The sequence below is a fragment of the Taeniopygia guttata genome, chromosome 1 (genome assembly GCF_048771995.1).
Source record: "Taeniopygia guttata chromosome 1, bTaeGut7.mat, whole genome shotgun sequence".
NCBI lineage: Eukaryota > Metazoa > Chordata > Aves > Passeriformes > Estrildidae > Taeniopygia > Taeniopygia guttata.
Window position 1 is genome coordinate 63,792,881 of NC_133024.1, and position 16,190 is coordinate 63,809,070.

Below are 16,190 nucleotides of genomic sequence, written 5' to 3' on the forward strand. Positions count from 1 at the left end.
AGTAACTGTAATAACTTTAAAAAGGTAATAAATTTAAAGCTAAAATTCTGATGTGGAATTTGAAACAGAAAATTTACCTCATTTTGTGGCAAAACCTTGCTTGAAACTTGACAAGATTTTGAAATTTTATGGAAGTATATGAAAGACAAGACTAGTCAGAGTCTACCTTTTCTGCTGATATGGAATAATATGTATCGAGTACACGCTTGTGTGAGTGTTTGAGAATGATTACAGCTCCTGATCAATGTAAATCAAAGTAAAATGCACACAGTTGTATATTTCCTCTTATGTTCCTATTTCTTTTGTCAGAACTGCCTGTTGGAAATGATCAGCTGCTCACAATACTGAAGAAGTTGATTAAATACATACAAATTAAGGTATTATTTTAGTAATTATCCCTTTGTCTTTTTGGCAGGATATATGAAACTGAGCACATTATAAGTCATAAATGATTCTCTGGTCCTTTCTTTCTTCAGCAACCAAGGTATTCAATAGCTCACAGTTACCCAAATATAATCATGAGTGATACCCTGCGCTCAACAATTATTTTTTTCAATGCCAAATAATTGTAGAATATTTGCATTTGAATAACTTCAGTGTGAATTGGCCCAAATCTGCTTTTTAGCTCACTTTATCACTCTTGGAAAACAAATAACTTTAAAAAAAATATGGAGTGACTAAATTCCTATGCTATTAAACCAGCAGCATCAATAACCTGTGAAGAAAAGCAGGCATCCTTGTCTATCTCAGCTGTCCTCTTGGGATTACATTCTCCCTCAACAATGAATGAGAGAACCTAGACAAATAGTATCACCTAACTTTAGGGTCAATTAAGCAGTGAATCCTATCCACACTCATTAGGAAACTATAAGGAAAATGCTGCTTTTTAAACATTCTAAATAAATTGCTTTTCTGTTTTTATAGTTTGTTCGTGACAGTACCTTCAAAGAGATTCCACTGACATTTTACAGTAAGTTCATTTTAAACACTTCCAGATGAGTTGGATATTGTTTTTTAAGTGGTGCCAATTCCAATTTGGAATTGTGCATCTCTTTTTCAATAAAGAAGAAAGCAATTTCTGGGAAAGTAAGATGTGTCAATTAAGAAAAGGAAGAGAAAGACTCAAAGTAGGATGTTTCTGGCTGCTGTGCTACTGCATTTTTCCCTTTCCAGATGTGTGACTGGAAAGTAACCCTGAAGTAAGCTGTTTAAACTCTTGGGGTAGACAAGATACATATGGAAAAGATTGTTTTTCAGGCTTTAGCCAAGGTTTGGTGCTTGGTGCATAACAGAGTTGTATCTCTCTCTAAGACGTAGCATTGTACTGTACTCATTCTCAAAGATGCAGCATTGACTGTGCACTGAGATGGTTTTTTTCCATAAATATTTCCAGAGGGACAGCGTGTATCTCGTGACCCTGTTTCCCATATGTACAAATATGAGGCTTGAATGGGAGACAGTTGTTCAGAATATTTTCTCTTTAGGGAGTAAATGTAAAAAATACCCCTTTTAGCACTTTTGCAGCCTTTCTCAGGGTGTGCATTACATTTCTGATTATAGCATATGTGTTGAAACAAACTGTTAGAAGACAAAGTTCCTGCTGTAACCTTGTGAGGCAAGATGAATTTAGACAAATTATTAAATTCTGATGGAGTCCTACCCATATTTCACAGTATAAAGTGAAACCATTACATCAGACTTCTGAAAATTAGGAATGGACATACTGAGGTTAAAAAACACTCGGAACAAAAAAACGGAGCAATTCACCTTGATGACAAGTTGAATATGAGTCAACAGTGCCTCAGCATCCAAAGTAGCCAACTGTGTCCTGGGATGCATGAGGCACAGCATCGCCAGCCGGACAAGGGAGGGGAATGGGCCTACTCTGCTCTGCACTGGGGTGGCCTCACCTCCATTACTGAGGCAGTTTTGGGAGCCAGTTTTGGGCCCAGTGTCCAGAGAATCAAGATGGTGAAAGGTCTTGAGGCCAAGGCTTTTGAGGAGCTGATGAGGTCACTTGGCTTGCTCATTTTGGATGAGAGAAGGCAGAGGGGTGACCTCATTGCTGAGCAATGACCGCATCTCAACCCAGGCCTTCCCCAAGAAGGGCAGAGGAGGGGGTGTGCTGGTCTGATTTATGGTGACCAGGACGGATGAAGGAAATGAAATGAAGCTGCTTTGGGAAAAGTTCAGATGGGACGTTAGAAAAAGGCTCTTTACCCAGAGGGTGGTCTGTCAATGGAACACGATCCTCAGGAAAGTGATCACAGCACCAAGCCTGACAGAGTTCAAGGAGCTTCTGGACAGCAGCCTTGGTCGTATGGCTTAGTCTTCCTTCTCCTTTGGAAAGAAGGAAGTTGGACTTGATGATCCCTATGCATCTCATCCAACTTCAGATATTTTATGATTCTACCTCCCATGGCCAGTGCGAGTAGCACAGGAAGCAGTGCCTGTAAAAATTAAGCTAGAGGTCAATGTGGACATTTAGAAAGCTGTAGCTGTAAGTTCAGTTGAGTGAAAGACTGGGAAGGATGGAATCTCTATCAGTGTGGGCTTCTCCAGTGGATGGGTATGAGTCAAATCACTATCAGAGAACTTCAATGAATATTTGAGTCTTTCCTGCGTGTAGGGGGACAACTTGATCTCTCAAGGGCATATTTTCTGTGATGTTCTGCCTATAGTTTTGAATGCCAGAAGGTTTCCTCTGTGTGCCTGATTAGCTCCTGAATGAAAAGGGCAATATTTAGGCATAAGGCATATCAGGGAATTGTGCAAACTTTTGTGTGGGTAATTGTACAAGCCATCTCTATTATGTACCATATATCATCATGGGTACCATGACCCATGGGTTTCATAAAAGGCAAATACCATATCAGCAGATTCTGTCTGCAGGTGACCTGAGTGGATCTCCATTTCATAACCAGAACCAAGATTCACCTCTAGATCCTTTTGTGTTGCTGTTCCACCCATTAATATCTATGATTTTACCCACATCCTTATGAGCAGACCAAATCTAACTGATCATTGCCTCAAATAAATTGTAAGAATGGAATGCACCGTATATTCCATTTTCTATATTTTCAGAAATTAACATAATTGAAAGCAACGTCCAGCCTATCGTCACAAAGGAAGGTAAATGAGGCCTGTGGTATATATATTTCTGCATATGTTCATGTACATATTCAGAATATATCTTGAATATATTTCTTTAATGGGATACATTTTATACCCAGCAACTCCAGGATGCTAAGCACTTTGCTGGAAAAGCAAAGATACAAATATTGCAATTAGAACTGACTGAAATATTTGTATGAAAAGACTATCCATGTTTTTTCTCCCCAAGTGAGTTTTCTTCTTTTTCTATGGGTATTTAAAATATCTTAAATAATCTTTTTTTAACCATTTATTTTATCATCTTTTTTATCAATCAAGACACTTCCTTTTTTTTTAAATTAAAACAGATATTTTAAAGTAGATATGTTTCTTATACTTTGAAGAAAAAAATTGGTTTGTTTTTCTGTAATTTTCAATCAGTTCTAACTACCAATATCTGTTGGATGCCTGAAAATTATATCTACCAAATTTTTGGCTTTTTGTATTTCTCCATATGGACACATGACTTAAAGATTAGTGGTGGGACTGAAGACAAAAAATGTGGGGATGTGTCTGCTAAAATCACTTGTAATTTATAACTTAAGTAAAACTGATAAGATCCAATTTCCCATTGAAATAAAAAAAGCTGAAAGGGAATTTGTTTTATCTCAACTGAGAAAGGCAGTTAAAAATGTCATGCAAAGAATTTTATCCAGACTATTTAATCAGTTTTTCTGGGAGGATTTCCTTCCAGAACAACTGACAAATACTTACTTTTTCAGGAGCTTGTCTGTACCTCATCTCATTTAGGATTAGAGGCCATTTAACATATATGCTGATATTTGTTGCCTAGTCTCCATCATTAAATCAGATCCACAGTGCAATATAAATGGATAGATTATTTCATATGGTAATTCATCCAAGCTATTTTAGAAATCTTGCTATGGTAAGGGTGAATCAGTCTCTGAAAGTACCTCTTGTGCTCTGTTAAACCTAGAAACAGAGTATACAGTTTAGGTGATTTACAGGATGTTTAGAAGTTGAAAATTAACTGAAATGAAAATTTCTTTTAAATAAAAAAATGAAAATGAAAAAATTAAATATTTTTTGAAATATTTCATGAAGTATTAAAAGTTGGAGCAGTTGTATAGTCAAATGTAGAACTATATTTTATTCACCAAATAGAGAAAAAACAAAAGTTAGTGAGTATGGAAGGGCTACTCCTTTCCATTTCCAATCCAGTATTTCTGCTTTGGGACACACTCCAGGAAAAGATCTCTGGCCAGTGCAGCCTTTCTGCTGATAATTGCTTCAGCTATAGACCAAATAAAACCGATTCTATCTCTTCTGAGCTTTCTCAGTAACAGTAGTGAGTGGCAGATGCCTTTAGAACCACATAAATCCACAACAGCCTGTAGATAAAAGCTGGCAAAGTTAAATGCTAATTTTTGTCAGGAAGTTCTACCAGGTCATGATGCAAGAGCGATTTTCACTAAAAAAAATTACATCTCTCCCCTCCAAGTTTAGAGGGGGATGTGTTCCTTTTCCTGTCTCAGTGTTTTCTGCTTGTGTTGTGTTTCCATTTCTTGTACCTGGGCATGCGTGGGATCTAAAAGATTTAGAAGATGTAAAGAGTTAAATCTGACTGAAACCCAAATCTTAACAGACAAAATATTCAAAGGATTAATCCTAGACTAGGCAATATAGCTGGCTATGCCTTCACATTTTGGTTTGCACACATCCTCTGTATCAATCACATGAAAAGATACAGTTATTGAGAAATGTAAAAATAAAGCATTTATAAATATTCATAAATACAACTTTTACATTACTTCATTTATATCCATCACTTGTATCAATGTAAATTGCTATTTAATGGATTCTCAACATGCAAAATTTTCCTCCAAGTTTAAAACAGAAGCAGGGAATGAGTCTTGTAAGACAGTTACTTTAAAATATTTATAAATATTTTTCATTCAGACCTGTTAAAAATAAAAAAAGTGATGGCTTGTTCAGGTGTTTATAACATAAGAGTAAATTAATAGAGGTCTATAATATCTCAGAATCTTTATGATTCTATCATATAATTTCATCTGAATTATTTACCTCTAAATTCTAATTTATGCAATAATTTACTACTGAAAAAAACTCAAAGCATTTTTTGTTTTTATAATTGAAGGTAACCTATATTGACTGTTTTCAAGAGTTAACAGGAGACACACTGTTAAAAGCTGTTATGAAATCCCGATCAGTAATTATGAAAGAAATAATCAATGAACAATCAACTTCTACAAAAATTCCTATAAAGTTATTTAAGGGATTTTTAAAGAAACTAAAAAAAATAAGTGGATTATGCTACGTTTCTGTCACTGAATAAGGAATAAAGAAAGTTTGTTTTACAGCAGCTTTTTAAGTAGAAGGAGTCCCACAGCAGTCATTAGAGAAGAACATTATTTCTGCTAATTGATGGTGTGTTCCTAATTCATCTAGTATTTCCTGCTTTAGCATGTCAGACAGAGATACATTTGGATCAGTGTAATCAGAATGACCTCACTCATGATAATGATAGCCAGTAATGCTGATAAATATCCTTATAGCTATTCCAGCTGATCTCAAAACTTTGCTTTTTGGGTTTTTTTTTTAAGCTGTGTAACCACTGGCCAAGTTGTAAATACAAAAAAAAAAAAAAAAAAAAAAAAAAAAAAAAAGGCCATGTAAAACCTCTAAACAAAAAATAAAAGAAACTCCAAAGCAATAAATAATAAAAATAATTAAAGAAAGAAAAGCTGCTTTCACTGTGTAGATTGTATGCTGATCACTACTGGAGCAGTAGCTGTAAGATATCTGCAAAGATGCAGAGTAACCTTCTTACCAATATATATAGAAAAAGACTTTCTTTCCGCTGCTCATGATCTGGTTTATTGACTGGAACTTGTCAACAAATGTTAAAAATATCATAAACATAAAATAAATAAATAAATAAATAAATTACAAAGAGTAAGTGTATAATAGGATCTTTGTTTAAGGTCTTACCTGAGAAAACACAAGACTGTAAATGTTGCCTCTCAGATTTAAACAGCCGTCTATTACAATAATCTGGTTTATCAAGAAGAATCTTCTAGGGGAAGAAAATGCAAGATTCATCTTATCCCCATGGAATGCTAAAGTATTTTGTGACTATTTGTAACATGTTGTTTTTTTTTCTATGTCACAGACCCATCTATCACACAGCTCACTAAATTAATTGAAGGGGAACCTGAGTTCAAAATAGTCAGGGAAGGGGAGACAATAACTAAAGTGATTCATGGAGGTTGGTATGCTTTCAGCAACTCAATTTGCATTAGCATTCATTATTCCCCATCAGTTTATCTAGGTGATTCATGTTAGACAGCTGTTGTGTTTTTAACAAGACCTTTGTGAAGTGCCGAAATTTTACTACATCATATACTTTTTAATTCTTATGCATTTTAATTTTTTTTTCTGTAGTTGTGTTCCATAGCTTCAGTCAAGACAGATTAGAAATACTCTGCATGACCTATTTTTTGCTCATTGAAGAATTATTTGCTCATTGCTGTCCTGCAATGAAATATGTAGTATGTGATTCTGTGATTAAAAGGCAATTTTGTCAGAAAGAGAGGCAAACCCTGCCTTTTCTTTGCTAAGTGCATTGAGACGTTCACATCTAGGATGGTTTTAAAGGAAAAATCACATGATTATCCTAAATTTTGAGTAGATTTATCTCCTGATCTCTGAATATTTTTATTTTTCATAAAATATTCTATGGCATTTCCTTCCATACTTCAGTCAGTTTCCACATCTCAAAAAGAACACTTGAAAGTTCATCACTTGATTAATGCCTTGAATTTAAAAATCCTTGTAGAACCAATTATTAAAACATACACCAAAATCATTGATGGAAGACCTGTGGAAGTGACAGAGAAAAAAGTAACCGAAGAAAGAATTATTCAAGGTAAATTGAGCTGAGATACTAATTCTTAGTAAAGTCCACCTTTGCATACAGAAGTAGCATATCTCAAATTCTGTCTTTGTGCCTAAAAACTGCATTTCCTTGACAGATGAATTTTCAGTAATACTTCCCACTGTCTCTGTAAGTCTGGCCATGTGTCCTATACACACATATACATAAATGGCAACAATATTTTAACAGCATGAAAATGATGAAAATTTGTCTTCTTTTTTTTGTTTTTATTTTCATATTTTGGTGTCTACTAGCTTTTTGCTACTATTTCACAGTGAGACTGCTTTTATTGCATTTTTGTACTCTGCTTTGCTTTAGAAAAAAATAATTTTTTTCTGAATTTCTCGATTATATACCACCTGGAAGGTTTCCTTTTCCAAACATAGATGTTTAATGTGTAGATGCCTATTTTTGCATGTCATCCTAGGTTCTCTTTACAGCCATTTTGGCAAAAGATCTCTATTTCTCTGTAAGGTGGGGACTTGATCTGACATCTTAGTTAAGACACTTGGATACAGCTAATATAAGATAAAACCAATATGCATCTGCATCCCTGAATTTTCTTACACAAAAGCTCCCAAATTCCTTGGCCAATTTAAATTGTATTTGACCAATTACAGAGCTATTTCTTTAAAAATCCTAGAAACTGATAAGTGGAGTGAGGCAAATTTAAGAATAATAGGTGATATATGGAGTTCTCTGTTGACACTTCTTGATCACCTTGCTTAAATATCAGTTTGAATGCTGCCATTAAAATTCTGTCTGCTAGAGAGCTTATAAGGAAAAGATACTGTTATAACAACATATTGACTTAGCTGTAAGTCCTAATATTCAGTTTATTTAGAAAATATTAAAATTCTACCAAAGTCATTTGAGAAAGACAGAAATAAAATATCATGCTTAAGTTTTTATCATATAACTTTTTACTACAACGAAAATAACTGAATGAAAGATATCAGTGAAAGAAGACTGAAGACATTTCATTAAAAAACCTGGGACTATTTTCTGCCAGAAATTGTAGAGGAGATGATTAAAATATAATTTTCTCAATTCTCAGATTCAAGTTTCACTGATACCCTGCATGAAATGGTAAATATAATGTAAAATGCCAGAATTTCAGAACCGTGTCTCATTTTCAACCTGTAGAAACTGTTAAGGAATCTCAAATGTTAAGTCTTCAATGATTCATAGCAATAATAAAAGCAAAAATGTCTATGTGCAACAGTCAATTCTGACTAATAATAGACTCCTTAAATAGCTGATCTATGACCTAATACAACAGAGTTTAAAATTGTGTATTACTCTAAGAATGTAAGCAGGTAATTACTCTAATTATGATAAATTTGCCTAATTACTTTCACAACTAGTTCTAACTACTGTTTTTAATGCTCTTGCAGTTTAATTTCAGAAATGGTAAAAAAATAAAGTTATCATATTAGCAGATAACAGCATGTTCACTATGGAATCACCATATGTATTAATAGGAAAATATAATTTAAAGGACAAACCTGTTATATCTGATAAAAGCTACTACCTTATAAAAAAATAAAAATTTTCCAGGTCCTGAAATAAAATATACCAGAATTACTGCAGGGGGTTCAGACAATGAAGAGAAGTTAAAGAAAATCCTTGAAGAAGGTTAGTATGCTTGTATTATTTCATTTCTTTAATACATATATATCTCTGTATATAACTTAAGTAATTACTGAATGGATGATCCATGTTTAACAAATCACGTTCATACTGCAAAATCTTACCCAGAGATTAAACGTCAGAACCTTCCAAATGTAATATCCTTGTTTGAGTCCATGATCCTCGTATTTCAGTCAGCCCTAGAGCTGACTGGGTCTTATACATAGCATACTGTGTTTGTCATAAAATATGGTGTTTTCAGTATTTATGTGGAATTTGATAACATAACATGAATTTTTAAATTAAGAAAAATTCTATGAATTGATTATATATGCTCTTGTGGGATTGCCAAATGTTTTCTGTAAACCAATTTTTTTGCCATAACCTGTATCCTATCAGAGGTTTCCAAAGTGACCAAATTTATTGAAGGTGATGGTCATTTACTGGAAGATGAAGAAATTAAAAGACTTCTGCAGGGAGGTAATTCAGTGTATTATAACTAACATTTTTGCAACAGGTTATGATAACTGAAACCCCTCTCAGATATATTGAACTCAACATTTTAAAGACTGACGCAGTAGAAGTGGAATTTTAATGGAAAAAATAGAACACTGTTTTCTAGTGCCAGATATTTGTGAAATGGAAGTAAATAAGCACGAATTACCAATAAGTAATCAATTTTTTAATGCCATTGATCACAGAAAGAAAAAAAATTGATTTTTTTCAGTCTTTAAAAGGTTATCTAATTAAAACTCAGAGGAGCAATGAAGATTTATTCCAATTTTTTTTAGCAAATTTAAAGCTGTGAAAAACAGTTATGAAATGGAGCATATTGTAACCAGCCAAATTCATCTTACTTATCAGTTCTTCAGAAATGAATGTTCATTGCCCTCAAGTTAATAATTAAAGGCATGTTTAACATCTTCTTTAAATGCTTACAGGTGATGGATATCCAGACATTAACTTTAATTCTCTTCAAATGCAGCATTTCAAGGAATGGTTTTCTTTCCTTCTTTCTCTCTAAATTCTAACAGTTTTGGCAGTATATAACCAGTAGCTGTAGAAAACTAGTAAAAGAACTTCTGCATAACAAGTAGCTGTAGAAAACTAGTAAAAGAGCGTCTGCTTATGAAATTAATCTTTATCTATGAATTTGGAATGTTCTCTGCTTAATGTAGATTAGAGCAACTATCTATAATAGCAATGGGTAATAAAAAAAGAATTTAAGTGATGTGTTTTTTTTAATTCTAGTTTAAACCTGAGTCAGAAGCTCAAAAATATGGCTGGATGCTTCTTTTGACAAAAATTAAATAATTCCATTTAATTTTATGTTCATTTTCCAGTAAGTTACAAAGTTATATTCCAGTAAAGTAACTTACAACCACATTTAGTTCACTGAACTAAATCTCATAGTTTTTCAAAAACACTGTTGTGTGGTTGTGACTTAAACTTCAGTCAAGTAAAAAATTTCCTGTTGGCTGAACAGCTGCACAGCTGACCACCAAACTTAAATATGCTAGTTGATAACACAGCTAGTCTTGGAGAAAAGCCAAGATATGGCTATGACTCCCATTGACCATAATTCTTGGTTCTGTTTCAAACACCTGAATCTTAGTTATACAGATCTAAGCTAGAATTCACCTATAATATTGGACAGAAACAGAAACTTTCAGAGTGTTTTTCATTTTATCCTAAGTATCCCAGCTATGTGAAAAGATTTGCTCTCTGGAGATGCCTATTTCTGGATTGACTATTTAAAAGAAAAGCTGGAAATTTAAAAATTGCAGCAAGAAAATTCCTGTATATACACTGCACTATGTTCTATTGGTTTAAATCAGTCAACAAGGAGTAAGATCAAATTTTATCTGTAGAATTCTGGTCTGATACCAGAATCTAACAATTATAACTGCACTTGTAATCACCTTCAGATACAGAGGTATACAATTAAATAGATGTAATATGTAGAGATGCATCTTAGAGCATATAGGTGTATGGAAAAGAGATAGTTTCTTTCTAAGAAATCTGAAGAAGACAATATAATCTCTTGAATTCTTGCTATTTTCCTTGCTATTATATGTTAGTTTGCATAAGCATCCTACTTTACAGAATGGACCAAGTAGGCAGATTTGTCTTTTTGTTTAATTTGATTTTTCTCTATCTTTTCTATTATTTATCCAGTCAGTTACCCTTGGCTACCATGATAATACCATCCTATACATTTAGCCAATAAGCAGCAGTTACACATGCTGCTTTAGGGTTGTTGGTGATAGTAGTGATAATGCTTTACAGCCCTCTTTTCTACATAAAATTATTTTTTACTGAAAATTTCCTAATCATTTAAATTTGAGTACAGTCACAAACAAATGTATTATCACTATCTAAATAAAGGATTTCATATGGGCTTTAATTCTGCTCATAAAATATCCATAAAAAGACTGCTTAAAACAATTAGCAGTCTTTGCAGAAGCAGAACTGTAAAACAAGATTGCAATGAACGACTCATCCCTAGAGATAACATGCCTTAGGGCGTGAATAGCATGGTCGTCTGCAACACCTACTCCCAAAAATGACATTGTTTCCTCTGAGGGCTCCTTGCATATGGAAAAATGCTATGCCAGCTTTAACTCATTTGTTTTTGATGCTTACCATAGCCGGAACTGAGTACACCAAGGTTACTAAAGTAATTGAGGGAGAGCCACAGATTATCGAGAGAGAAATCAAGAAAGTTCATCTGGAAGGTTAGTTTTTAAAAAATTAAGTATCACTAAGACTTGCTTTGTCCAAAGTGATCATTCCAGGTGAGGTTTTACCATATCTATTCATTAAAATTATTAGGTCTGGAGCCAGCACTTTAGCAAGAGTTTTATAATTGTTTTGGAAAATAATTCTTTCACTGATGTTGCAAAGGAAAATGTTGAGGCTTATCTTGTGGCTAAAAGTAACTAAAAGTATTGGCAAGCATAGCAGACAAGAGGAAATGCCTAACCACAAAGCTTAGGTAAAACATTTGAAGGAACATCAACCAAAAAGAATTTACTTTTCTTTAAGCAGCACATACAGAAGAAGACCACGTGAGTTGCTTTTAACTTGAGTTATTTATTGTCAGTGTAAATGTGATCTGTTGCTGCCAGGGTTTCTCAGCGTGGTGAAGGAGTGGGTGGGGTGCAGGGAATATAACCTCTGAGGCTGAGTAAATATCTCGCAGGGTCTTGGAATTTCTCTACGTTTGTCCTGTTGTTAAATGAGGGAAGCTCTTGATTTGAAAAAATAGAATGGAATAAAGGTCCAAAAAGAGCCAAACAGAATTCACTCTGCCTTTATACCAGCAATTTGTTCTTCTACTTTAACAACTATTTTTTAATGATCTTCATTCAAAGTTAAGAAGTAATTTGCTTAGGGTTTCTTTTGGTTTTATGTCATTTTCTAATTCTAATAATGCAAATTAGGTTATTCTGTCAGACTTTGAACTAAATACATAGGGGAAAAAATATGGCTTTTGGACAATGAAATAAATGTGTTTCTGCCTTTTTAATTTTGAAGTCTGCACCAAGTAGCGAAGGTTTATACAAAGTGTTAGTTCAGCTTCAGTGCTGAGCAGCACAAGGCATGCTGGGGAGTCTCCTGTTGCCTGAAAGTGACAGAGAGGTGCGATCTTTAAACACAAAGCTTATCTGAAAGCATAATTGTACAGACAGCACCTAAGTATGGAAAGCATACTTTGGATGGACAATATTCTGTCCTTGGCAAGCAAGTGCACAGCTTGGAGTTTTCTGCCATGGTGGTGCAGATACCCAGTGTTCAATCTCAGCTAGAATTAGGTCAAGCCTGCATCTCAGGGCTAATGCATTTATATACCCTGTACATCAGGATGAAAAGAGAACCGGCTGTAGCTTGTTAAGTGAATATACAAATACCTTATGGTTGTAAAGAAGGAAAAATTACTGCAGTGACATTTCTGTGACAGTAACAGAAGAACTATTTCTTGTGCTTATGATGTGTTTTTTCCACCCAATAAGGAGACATCTGGTTAAAAAAAAGTCTCAAGGTTTGATGAGAAAAAGGAAAACACGTCCATACTTTCACTGTATAAGTGAAATAAAAAGAATATATCTAATGGGGGTGGTACTTATGCAAAAGCCCTTGCTCTGCTCCACCTTTTAAAGCAGAAGCCTGAGAAAATTAACTGAACCTTAAATGCGGAATCGTATTGTGGACTCACAATGCACTTACAAATCAAGCCCCAAATACAGCTGGAAATGTGGCCAACATCTTGTAATGGTTCCAAGCATTTCACTTTTGAATAATTCCTGAAGTAATGTCAATGCAACAGACCTGGACATCTGCTGCCAAAAGCTGAGACTGAGTCCTGTGCCTTAACCCGAACTTGTACTTCACTGACACAGTTTCACATGGTGTTTGATGAATGAAGAGCATAGGCAAAATGCCCTGGCATCTGCCTACATCATGTAACCATCTCTAGAAGATCAGTGTGGATAATGGATTAATTCATATGTTTAAAATGCAAAAATAGTTTTTAAATGATACTAAGATTTAATGGATGACTGCACGTGAGTGAAATGTGAGAACTGTATTTTAAGCATTCATATTTCAGGTGATCAAGCCAACATGCTTCTGGAACAAAATTCTGAATTTACTGAAAAATTTAAAGAACAAACTTCAAAAGTCATCAATGAGTTTCCAGTATTTCTAAAGAATTTTAATTCAAAGGCTCTAGCAAATAACTTCTGACTGCAACATTTCTCTTTTCTAGAAGCACCTGTACGGAAAGCAACACCAACCAGGAGGGCACAAGGTAAAAAAAAGCCATACATTTAAACAATATAACACATATTAAATATTATCTCAGTTATCTCAAGAGTCAGGACAGGGAGGAAAAAAGGCTCCTAAAAATACAGATTTCAAAAGAAAAAGCTGTACTTCTGTTTAAAAAAAACATAACAAAATCTGGAGTTGCTAATTATTTTTTTCTGGTATCTCGAAAAAATCTAGATTGTGTGCTTTACTGAAAGAGTGTTTCAGATGAGATTAAAGCCATCAAAGTGAAGTCTGACTTTGGAGTCAGACTTCAGGAAAATGGCACTGGGATTCTCCACTGTAAGATTTATAACTCTCAGAATGTATGTTATTTTGATTAATGAAGAAGCTGAAAAATCAGTTTAATTTCACGGCTGCCAGCACAAGAGAGAAATACTCAGCTCCAGGCTTCATCTTTGCTTTTCACATGTCTGTTTCACAAGTAAATACAGTATACAGTGTTACTATGTTATATATAATTGCAGGTAATAATTAAAGCTCTTTTTCCATATTTTGCAGGAGGAGCAGCAAGAAGGAGGACAAGACTAGATCATTCCTAAAAGCTTTCCTAGACAGAATTCATAGAATTAAAAATTAACAACATGGCCTTTGAGAGGAACTGTTTGGTTTTGTTGGGGCTTTTTTTTTTTTTTTCTAATGAGAACATTAGAAAATGACGTTGTTTTGATGACATAAACTGAACCATGAATCCACAAAAAGATGTGAAGCTGCAGATACTCACTGCCAGCACAGTGCTCACTAGGAGTCGTCCATTGGAGGTGCTTTTACTGCTCTTGATAGTAAGCACTATCAAGGGTGGGATCCTGGAAGCCCAAAAACTTCTGTAGAACTAGGATTCCTTCTTCTGCTGTTTAGTGTTAGCAGAATTGGATTAAAAATGAGCAGGGAACAATACAGAGTGTATTTTTTTATTATTATTATTTCCACTAAATAAGAAATATAAGTGAAATTAGATAATTTCTAGAAAAAAAGAAAAATAATCACCTCAAGTGATTTTTATAGTAATCTAAGGAAATACGAGATGTTAACATAGCACTTTTGGTTCAGTAGTATTATATGCTTTTATAATTCAAAATTCATCATGTGTTTAAATTCATAATACTAGTAATGTTACCTTTTCTAAGCAAACAAATATGCCTTATATTAAATGTATCAGGGTTTTTTTGTCCTACGGTGCATATCCAAATACCTTCTAGTAACTTGGCTAATGGAAGCTCTTGGGAAAAAAAAGTGAACATTATGAGCTTCTTGCAAGGTATTAGAGATCACGTTGACTTCTTTATTTATAAGAAATCACATTCCCATTAAAGGAATCCTGTAACAATACATATACCGCGATTCTTAAGTGTTTTCCCATTTTTCCCTAGATGTGCCTTTTGATTATTAAAGTGGATTACAAAAGTGATAAATAAAATGCATGCAAGCAGTTAACTCAGCATGGAAAAAGGTCTTTAAAAAATGAGGCCAGATCTGAAAGCTTTTAGCTTTTGTATCAAAACATGCTTTGCTAATGTCTGGTACTAATGTGGAGTTTTCTGTAAATTATGTCAATTTTATCATTCTTAATTTTGTACTCATAGAAGTTGTCTGCCTTTATCATCAAAAGGTAAAAGACAACTATTCATGGAGTAGAAAAAAATCTGTTCAAAGTTCCTTAATTTTGCAGATCAAAGTATCAGAGGCATTGTCTAACATGCTTTTCTACTTCTGTTTTGAAAATACTCAATAAAGAATTTGGCTGAACTGTGCTTGCTTTCATTTGTAAATATTTTTTAATAGCAAAGCAAATCCTAAATATTCTTAAGATTTTTACTTTAACTTGTAATTGCAAAATATGCTTTCACAGAGGAAAACTGATGCTTCCCTTTTTACTTAGCACATGCTAATGGACTTAAACTGCATCATTGAACAATTTAAGTAATTAAAAACCTTCCGTAATTCCACAATGACATTCCCGAAACACTGTTCCTTGAAGAGTACATCTGTCTGGGAATGGCATTGATAAATTGTGCAGCCTTACTGGGCCATGCAACATGTCACTAAGGTAACCTCAGTATCTACTACAATAGTGCATTAATGGAAGGACAGCTTTTAACCCTGGCAAGGGCTAGATAGCTTTTAGGTCAACATCTAAAAAGGTGAACTGAAGCTGTCACCCTTCCCTGGGACATTGATTGTCATTAAATCCTTGGGTTTAAACTTCTTCCTTCAATGCTGTACTATCATGGAGTGGTAATAACAGATAAAGAATGGAGAGAAAATGGGAAAAAAGTAAAAGGTAGCAAAAAAATTATTAAAACCTATCCTGTAGTAAGACAATTTTACCTTTTCAATTAGGAATAAATTGGTGAATTTGTGACGTACCATAACTTTGGTGAGTTTTCTGCTTTGATAACATTTTAAAGCATCTGGTATTCACTAAAATAAGTTTCACACTTCACTTTTCAATATAATCTATTAATAATAAGTAATATATAATACAATAGTAATATATAATACAAGTTAAATACAACAGTATATAAAGATCACTTCTCCATGAAAACTTGTTTCCCTGATACATGGGCCCTCTCAGTCCTTCATAGACCACGGTAGATGTCTGTTCAGCTATAGTGAACTGTGACATTTATTTTGGTGGAAATAAAGTGATTAA

The 16,190-nt window shown here is 34.0% G+C and overlaps 1 protein-coding gene across 21 annotated transcripts in view; it reads left to right on the top strand.

Annotated features, from left to right (window-relative positions):
- The window catches only part of POSTN (periostin), a 31,536-nt gene extending 16,253 nt beyond the window's left edge, over positions 1-15,283 (top strand). The window contains exons 15-24 of one of the 21 annotated variants that reach the window (XM_030273742.4): positions 310-377; positions 925-970; positions 3,085-3,132; positions 6,308-6,403; positions 6,974-7,063; positions 8,633-8,710; positions 9,104-9,184; positions 11,356-11,442; positions 13,476-13,517; positions 14,039-15,283. In XM_030273742.4, coding sequence (XP_030129602.3) covers positions 310-377; positions 925-970; positions 3,085-3,132; positions 6,308-6,403; positions 6,974-7,063; positions 8,633-8,710; positions 9,104-9,184; positions 11,356-11,442; positions 13,476-13,517; positions 14,039-14,079 — 677 coding nt within the window. In that variant the 3' untranslated portion in view covers positions 14,080-15,283. The other 20 variants (XM_030273757.4, XM_072929695.1, XM_030273749.4 and 17 more) reach the window with 20 other exon arrangements.
- Positions 15,284-16,190: the final 907 nt, after the last annotated feature.